Genomic DNA, 9,746 nt, shown 5'->3' on the forward strand with positions numbered 1-9,746 from the left:
ACGTTTGGGATATACTTGGATTTGCTTTCCTGCAACCTTGATCCATGTTTCTGCTGCCCTTTCCTCCCTTTTCTTTTATGCAAGCCGAATAACTTAGTCTTGGTATTGGCCCCCCTCCATGTCTTCTGATAATTAAAACTTTTTTAGAGTATTTCACACGAAAGTTCTTGGGATATGCATTCCTCTGTGATGTCATGCTTAGGCTGATCCTTGGACCAACAGGACACAAAGAGATTCGAGTCCTTCTTTCACTAGAACACTCCACTGAACCTGCACGCTCACCCCTAGAACCATAGCTACTGCTCACTAGTATTGCTGGTGGTGGAGTAATCTCATACGCTGGTGTGTCTTGGTCATGCTCTTTTGGTGCTTCTATAAAGACCAGAGGTCAGGTCGATAGCAAAAAGATGATTCGCTGTTGCTACATGTATAGCGACATCATGCCACGCTTTGCAGAGTGGGTTAGAAAGTGATGATGGTTTGTGCGTCTTGTTATTGACCCGAGAGCACCCCCGCCATTTCGATTTTGTTGCCATCAAACTAAGGCACTGTACTGCTCTTTTCATACCCATCAGTTTGTTTTCATCTGTCAAGTCATGACCTAATGTGTTGTCTAGTAGTATAAATCTGTGTTTGGTAGCTGGCCGATTAGGAGGGAGGAGGTAATGTTTGGTACAACAAAACAGAGGAGTACAGGTAGATAGAATGCACTTCTCTACGATTGCTGCTGCTGCTGCTGCTGCAAAGGAGTTCATTCATTCGCTGGGGTCAGCAAATTAGTTGTTTCTGAAACTATTGTGGGGAGGGTGGCATGTCAAATCATATCTAAAGGGACCAGCCAGGCTGAAGCGTGTGTCAAGTCACACTGTCTGTTTCCTGAATCTGTTGCTTGATTCATCATTTGGTTAATTAGTTGATCGATGCTTACTTCGATTGCTTGACCCGAGTCAATATTGTGAAAATTACGTTCTGATTTTGACTGCTCAGTCTTGTGACTTCGTACCGAGCATGCCCGATGCATTGCAGTTGCAGCTGAGCGCGACGGCGAGTCACAGTACTGGTGCACGCCGGCGAGGAAGCCAGGTACATGCAAGTGACCATATGTCATCTCAGTATATGCACGCAATTTTTGATAGTAATAACTATAACTCACATGACTGATTATATACGAGTATACAACATCAATTGGATATCAAGTGACCATATTATTTGGTTTTGGTTTGATGGCGATGGGTGCTAGAAGAATTAGGCAAGGTGACAAGGTGCGTGCGTGTCGCCATCTTCTTCCTTTAATCCTTCATTGCAATTTGTTTGATGTTGAAATCCATGGACTGGTCTGAACCGAAGCTGATAGCTCGATTTGGACACCCCACCTGACGCCACTCCTCGCTCCCTTTTCCCTCGTTTCAACCATCGATCGACCTAAAAGCTCTCTTCTTTCTTGGTGAAAGTAAGACGAACTCGCGCTCGCGCTCGCGGTAATCAATCATGGCGCCCACATCGGCCTGCCGGGCTCATGTATATACAGATACACTCACCTCACCCACTCGCCCACCAAATTAGTTAGAGCTTTCTCTCTTCTCTTCTCTTCTCTGCTCTCCACTGTCCAGGAACAGCAGGAGCACGAGGAAGAAGAAAAAGAGGAGGAAGGAGATGTCGATCAAGCACTGCGACAAGCACGACTGCGAGCGGCGGCGGCTGTACCGCCAGTTCTGCGCCGCCCTGGTGGCCGTCATCCTGCTCATCCTGCTCATCATCCTCATCGTCTGGCTGGTGCTCCGCCCCACCAGGCCGCGCTTCTACCTCAACGGCCTCACCGTGGCGTGCCTCAACGCCACCTCCTCCCCGGCGTCCTACCTCACCGTGACGCTGCAGGCGACGATCGCCGCCCGCAACCCCAACTCCCGCGTCGGCATCTACTTCGACCGGACGGACGCCTACGCCGAGTACAAGGGGCAGCAGGTGACCGTCCCCACCGCGCTCCCCGTGGTGTACCAGGGCCACCTCGACGTCTCGGTGTGGTCGCCGTTCCTGGTGGGGTCGAACGTGCCGCTGGCCCCGTACCTGGCGGTGGCGCTGGCGCAGGACGAGACGGCCGGCTACGTGCTGCTCACCGTGCGGGTGGACGGCTGGATCAGGTGGAAGGCCGGGGCGTTCATCACCGGGCACTACCACCTCCGGGTCAGGTGCCCCGCCCTGCTCACCGTCAACGGAGGCCAGGGCAGCTACGGCTCCATCGCCGGCGGCGGCGGGAACGGCTACTTCAACTTCCAGCGCGCCGCGCCATGCGTTGTCGACGTCTGAACCCAACCGTTATCTGAAATCCAGAGCCCTTTTGGTTCTGCTGGGCCGTCCCTGAAACTAATTTAAGCTCTGCTCTGCTCGGTAAATACGTATAGTACAATGGATTTTTGTGTCATTTTGAGCGTTCTTAATTTTCTTTTTTACGTACTTCTTTGATGAAAATAAATCCAGGAAATATAGTAGCTAGGATGGTATATTTAAGACGTACTATTCAGGGGAAAATAAGTCGTTGCTAGTGTTGTATCTATACATGTATACTTGCTTTTACAGAAGCAGAGTTTAATCAGGGAGTAGGCGCATGTGCGCTGTTGCAGTGCTGCTGTTTTTGGTAGAGCAATGGAAGATGTAATGATCTTCCCTCTTGGCCCTCTTGCTGTATTGGTTGGAAAATAATGAAAAAAAATGTCATCATGGCCACCTCATCGAATAGTATGTACTACATACACGCGGCCCCGCCGTCTTGTTCCGGAGTATTTGTGTCTTTTCCAGAGCCAGCCTTGGCTGTGCACAGGGTGCAGTCAAATAATGCAGAGCCTGGTGGTTATCCGCCTTCTTGAAAGAAGAAAAATCAGAGCGAGTCCAACTAATTTTCCCACGGTTTTTAAGCGATTAGCCGATGACAGGACACGGTTATCTTGGATGAGGTACCATGACGAATCGACCTGTTCGTTACGGTACTAAATTGACCCTTCACACACGGTAACGGTGAAGACTGAGAGTTCGTGTACACATGAATCATCTTCGTCTTGCATCGTTATCATATCTACCTTGTCACGTTGTTTTTCGATCGGCCGTGTCAAAGACTGTGCGGCAATTCCTCACAAAAAGGACGAGTTCTCATGGTCGCTGCAATTTTATAGCTAGAGCAGTGTGTAAGTCATTATCATGTCACGTCCATATTTTAGTATTAGCACCGTGCATGCTTGCATGTGTGCAATCTAAGCAATGTGCCTAACCGATTTCATGGTTTCAGCCGCTGGCTGTTTGTTACAAGAGGAAAAGCAGGAACCGATGAAGATGCTGCAAGGCACTCAAGTGGTTCGTCCCTGCCGGCCACGAGACCGAACCCGGGTGGGAACTGGAAATTTAGTCGTACCGTCATACAAGGACTGAATCAATGTATACATCGAACGCTTGCAGACAGATTGATTAAGGCAAGTTACAAGGCTGTTAGGGTTTGTGTCATGTTTAAGAAGACAAGGAGGTGGCGGTTTTTTAAAGATGGAATAAGGTTCTCCACGCCTAGCCGCCGTTCCAGTGATGCTTTAAGCGTCCGAGGGCGTGTGGAGGTGTGTCTCCAGCAGATCGTGGGATCCGGTCAGCGTTTGTATTAAGTGGATCCGCGTGGGTCCTGTCTTCATTCGTTTACTTCTATACGTCTACAGCTTGTATCCTTACGATCTACGCTTCTCTTTATCGGTGACGGTTGCTGTTCGGGTGCGCTAATCTTATGGGGCCTTATCACGACGACTTCCCGACTGTGTACTACAACAATGTTTGTCCGGCTACAACGAGCGACGACGCGGCATGCCTTCGAATCGCTCCAGTCCTTGTACTCGTCGATAGGTGGTCTACGGACCTGGATTTAAATTTTACTTCTAGTGTCCTTTGTACTACCTTCATATTTGATAAATAGGTTGAAAGTTTTCTCGCAAACAAAATGTTGCAAGGCTACATGGGCCACTGCTCCATGCCCCCCCCCCCCCCCCCGCCCCCACCACCACCGAGCTTTGTGTAGCTCCTCTGTTGATTGCGACTCTACCTCTCAGTTTGGGGTCCTACTAGTAAAAATTAGGGCTTATACCTTTCAGTTTTTGGGCTATAGTTGTAAGATGTACTCCCCCATGGCTATGTGATTAATGTAGTATTGGGTCTTTCGAGGCCCTTCGTCCATTGAAAAAAAAAGCACCAACATTACATAGAGTAGTGTATGTAGGAGCTAATTTACTCATGAAGAGATTATAGGTGTAAGATTATGTGCGCAGATGAAAAAACATGTAGAGTGAAAAAGACGCCCGCATCGCTTTCACTCGGGTGGAAAACCCTAGTCGTCGCCGAAGGAAGTTTGCTGGCAAAGCCCGCTAGGCAGACACCCTCCAAAAGTAACAAGGTTGAGGTTGCTTAGTGATACATCCATTGCTCTTGTCGTTCAAAACCACACTTAACATTCTCTCAAGATGAATTTTTTGTATGAGAGGTAGGAGCACAAAGCAAGGAGGAAGATTAGAGATCAAAGGGGTGGCTTCAAAGTTGGTGTAGAAAGACCTTTGAACTCAACATAAGGAGTGGTTGCTCTCTCTCTCACTCACTCTCTCTCTCTCACACACACACACACTCTCTCTCTCTCAAAATGGGATTTGAATGGAGTAGCTTCAAATGAGCTCATGGAATAAGTGGAGTATATGTAGGGTACACTAAAATATCTGACAGTTACACATTTTTTTTGGCAAAGCTCGAAGGCTCCGGATGCTTAACTTAGAGTCAGGGAACAAAACTAAATGTGACAACTTCCGAATAGCTCCAAGGGTCCGACCAAATTCCATTGGAGGCTCTAACTGAGCATAGGCTCACCTACACACGCTACTAGATGCCATTTCAAATTTTCGACGAAGTATGTTAAGAAATTCCATGCCGTAAACAAAGGAGTGCACAAGTGCTCCAGTGCCATTGGCTATCCCTGAAGAGGTTTGGAGGATCCAAAGAAGAATTGCTCAGTGCCTTCAGAGAGTGAAAATGCAGAGAGACAGTGGGAAAAAGTGAAACACTTTTCGAGGCAAGAAACTCAACTTAGCAACCTCGTGAAGGAAATATGCTCTAGGGGCAATAATAAAGTTATTATTTATATTTCCTTATATCATGATAAATGTTTATTACTCATGCTAGAATTGTATTAACTGGAAACTTAGTACATGTGTGAATACATAGACAAACAGAGTGTCCCTAGTATGTCTCTACTTGACTAGCTCGTTAATCAAAGATGATTAAGTTTCCTGACCGTAGACATGTGTTGTCATTTGATGAACGGGATCACATCATTAGAGAATGATGTGATGGACAAGACCCATCCATTATCTTAGCATAATGATCGTTTAGTTTTATTGCTATTGCTTTCTTCATGACTTATACATATTCCTCTTGACTATGAGATTATGCAACTCCCGAATACCGGAGGAACACCTTGTGTGCTATCAAACGTCGCAACGTAACTGGGTGATTATAAAGATGCTTTACATGTGTCTCCGAAGGTGTTTGTTGAGTTGGCATAGATCAAGATTAGATTTTTCACTCCGTGTATCGGAGAGGTATCTCTGGGCCCTCTCGGTAATGCACATCACTATAAGCCTTGCAACAAATGTGACTAATGAGTTAGTTACGGGATGATGCATTCCGGAACGAGTAAAGAGACTTGCCGGTAATGAGATTTAACTAGGTATGATGACATCGACGATTGAATCTCGCACAAGTAACATACCGATGACAAAGGGAATGACGTATGTTGTTATGCGGTTTGACCGATAAAGATCTTCGTAGAATATGTAGGAGCCAGTATGAGCATCCAGATTCCGCTATTGGTTATTGACCGGAGATGTGTCTCGATCATGTCTCAAACCCGTAGGGTCCACACGCTTAACGTTCGATGACGATTTGTATTATGAGTTATGTGTTTTGGTGACCGAAGTTTGTTCGGAGTCCCAGATAAGATCACGGACATGACGAGGAGTCTCGAAATGGTTGAGAGGTAAAGATTCATATATTTGGACATTGGAATGGTTCCAAGTGATTCGGGTATTTTTTCGGAGTACCGAGGGGTTACCGGAACCCCCCGGGCAAGTGTTGGACCTACATGGGCCTAAAGGGAGAGAGAGAGGGAAGCCTGCGGGGGGTGGAGCGCGCGCCCCTCCTAGGGAGTCGGAATAGGACAAGGAGGAGGGGGCGCGGCCCCCCTTCCCTTTCCCTCTCCCTCTCCTCCCTCTCCTTCCTATTCCCTCTAGTGGAGAAAGGAAAAAGGGGGCTGAATCCTACTTGGACTAAGTAGGACTCCCCCCTTGGTATACCTTTATATACAGGGGCGGGAGGCACCCCAAAGGCACACCAGTATTTCTCTTAGCCGTGTGCGGTGCCCCCCTCCACAGTTTACTCCTCCAGTCATAGCGTCGTAGTGCTTAGGCGAAGCCCTGCGCGGATCACATCACCATCACCATCACCACGCCATCGTGCTGATGGAACTCTCCCTCAACCCTCTACTGGATCAAGATTTTGAGGGACGTCATCAAGCTGAACGTGTGCTAAACACGGAGGTGTCGTACGTTCGGTACTTGGATCGGTTGGATCGTGAAGACATTCGACTACATCAACTGCGTTAATATAACGCTTCCGCTTTCGGTCTACGATGGTACGTGGGCACAGTCTCCCCTCTGCTATGCATCTCCTAGATAGATCTTGAGTGATCATAGGATTTTTTTTGAAATTGCATGCTACGTTCCCAATAGTGGCATCTTTGCCAAGTCTATACGTAGATGATATGCACGAGTAGAACACAAAGAGTTGTGGGCGATAATAGTCATACTGCTTACCACCGACGTCTTACTTTGATTCGGCGGTATTGTTGGATGAAGTAGCATGGACCGACATTACATGACCGCGTTCATGAGACTGGTTCTACCGACGTGCTTTGCACACATGTGGCTAGTGGGTGTCTGTTTCTCCAACTTTAGTTGAATCGAGTTTGACTACGGCCTCTCCTTGTTGAAGGTTAAAACAACAAACTTGACGAAGAATCGTTGTGGTTTTGATGCGTAGGTAAGAATGGTTCTTACTATAAGCCCGTAGCAGCCACGTACAACTTGCAACAACAAAGTAGAGGACGTCTAACTTGTTTTTGTAGGGCATGTTGTGATGTGATATGGTCAAGACGTGATGAGATATAAATTGTTGTATGAGATGATCATGTTTTGTATAAGTTATCGGCAACTGGCAGAAGCCTTATGGTTGTCGCTTTATTGTATGAAATGCAATCGCCATGTAATTGCTTTACTTTATCACTAAGCGGCAGCGATAGTCGTAGAAGCAATAGTTGGCGAGACGACAACGACGCTACGATGGAGATCACGGTGTCAAGCCGGTGACGATAGAGATCGTGACGGTGCTTTGGAGATGGAGATCAAAGGCACAAGATGATGATGGCCATATCATGTCACATATTTTGATTGCATGTGATGTTTATCCTTTATGCATCTTATTCTTCTTAGTACGGCGGTAGCATTATAAGATGATCCCTCACTAAATTTCAAGGTATAAGTGTTCTCCCTGAGTATGCACCGTTGATACAGTTCATCGTGCCGAGACACCACGTGATGATCGGGTGTGATAAGCTCTACGTTCACATACAACGTGTGCAAGCTAGTTTTGCTTGTGCAGAATACTCGGGTTAAACTTGATGAGCCTAGAATATGCAAATATGGCATCGGAACACTGAGACCGAAAGGTCAAACGTGAATCATATAGTAGATATGATCAACATTGTGATGTTCACCATTGAAAACTACTCCATCTCACGTGATGATCGGACATGGTTTAGTTGATATGGATCACGTGATCATTTAGATGACTAGAGGGATGTCTATCTAAGTGGGGGTTCTTTAGTAATATGATTAATTGAACTTTAATTTATCATGAACTTAGTACCTGATAGTTTTTGCATATCTATGTTGTTGTAGATCGATGGCCCGTGCTACCGTTCCCTTGAACTTTAATGCATTCCTAGAGAAAGCTAAGTTGAAAGATTATGGTAGCAACTACATGGATTGGGTCCGTAACTTGAGGATTATCCTCCTTGCTGCACAGAAGAATTACGTCCTGGAAGCACCCCTAGGTGCAAGGCCCACTTCAGGAGCAACTCCGGACGTTATGAACATCTGACAGAGCAAAGCTGATGACTACTCGATAGTTCAGTGTGCCATGCATTCTTTACGGCTTAGAATCGGGACTTCAAAGACGTTTTGAATGTCATAGAGCATATGAGATGTTCCAGGAATTGAAGTTAATATTTCAAGCAAATGCCCGAGTTGAGAGATATGAAGTCTCCAACAACTTATATAGTTGCAAGATGGACGAGAATAGTTCTGTCAGTGAACATATACTCAAAATGTCTGGGTATCATAACCACTTGACTCAGCTGGGAGTTAATCTTCCTCATGATAGTGTCATTGGCAGAGTTCTTTAATCACTTCCATCAAGCTATAAAGGCTTCGTGATGAACTATAATATGCAAGGGATGGAAAAGACCATTCTCGATCTCTTCGTGATGCTAAAGGCTGCGGAGGTAGAAATCAAGAAGGAGCATCAAGTGTTGATGGTTAACAAGACCACTAGTTTCAAGAAAAGGGGCAAAGGGAAGAAGGGGAACTTCAAGAAGAACAGCAAGCAAGTCGCTGCTCAAGGGAAGAAGCCCAAGTCTGGACCTAAGTCTGAAACTGAGTGCTTCTACTGCAAAGGGACTGGTCACTGGAAGCAGAACTGCCCCAAGTATTTGGCGGATAAGAAGGATGGCAAAGTGAAAGGTATATTTGATATACATGTTATTGATGTGTACCTTACTAATGCTCGTAGTAGCGTGATACCTCTCCAACGTATCTATAATTTTTGATTGCTCCATGCTATATTATCTACTGTTTTGGACATTATTGGGCTTTATTATCCACTTTTATATTATTTTCCGGAGGCCCAACCCAGAATTGCTATTTTTGCCTGTTTTAGGGTTTCGAAGAAAAGGAATATCAAACGGAGTCCAAACGGAATGAAACCTTCGGGAACGTGATTTTCTCAACGAACAAGACCCGGGAGACTTGGACCCTACGTCAAGAAAGAAAAGAAGAGGCCATGAGGTAGGGGGGCGCGCCTACCCCCCCCCCCCCCCCCGGCGCGCCCTCCACCCTCGTGGGCCCCCTGTTGCTCCACCTATGTACTCCTTCCTCCTATATATACCTACGTACCCCCAAACGATCAGAGACGGAACCAAAACCCTAATTCCACCGTCGTAACTTTCTGTATCCATGAGATCCCATCTTGGGGCCTGTTTCGGAGCTCCGCCGGAGGGGGCATCGATCACGGAGGGCTTCTACATCAACACCATAGCCCCTCCGATGAAGTGTGAGTAGTTTACCTCATACCTACGGGTCCATAGTTAGTAGCTAGATGGCTTCTTCTCTCTTTTTGGATCTCAATACAATGTTCTCCCCCTCTCTTGTGGAGAACTATTCGATGTAATCTTCTTTTTGCGGTGTGTTTGTTGAGACCGATGAATTGTGGGTTTATGATCAAGTCTATCTATGAATAATATTTGAATCTTCTCTGAATTCTTTTATGTATGATTGGTTATCTTTGCAAGTCTCTTCGAATTATCAGTTTGGTTTGGCCTACTAGATTGATCTTTCTTGCAATGG

At 46.3% G+C, this 9,746-nt stretch overlaps 1 protein-coding gene across 1 annotated transcript; it reads left to right on the forward strand.

The window, feature by feature from the left end:
• The first annotated feature begins 1,438 nt into the window (after positions 1 to 1,438).
• LOC125522801 (NDR1/HIN1-like protein 1) lies at positions 1,439 to 2,617 on the forward strand. Its single transcript, XM_048687832.2, has one exon. It carries the CDS (start codon positions 1,654 to 1,656, stop codon positions 2,302 to 2,304), a length of 651 nt encoding a protein of 216 aa, XP_048543789.2. The 5' UTR covers positions 1,439 to 1,653; the 3' UTR covers positions 2,305 to 2,617.
• The last annotated feature ends 7,129 nt before the right edge of the window (positions 2,618 to 9,746 follow it).

Source organism: Triticum urartu, chromosome 7A (genome assembly GCF_056163025.1).
Source record: "Triticum urartu cultivar PI428250 chromosome 7A, HENAU_Tu73, whole genome shotgun sequence".
In the NCBI taxonomy this organism is placed as follows: domain Eukaryota; kingdom Viridiplantae; phylum Streptophyta; class Magnoliopsida; order Poales; family Poaceae; genus Triticum; species Triticum urartu.

Coding starts and splice junctions, on each gene's coding strand:
- LOC125522801 (XM_048687832.2), top strand. CDS start 1,654: ATGTCGATCAAGCACTGCGACAAGCACGACTGCGAGCGGCGGCGGCTG.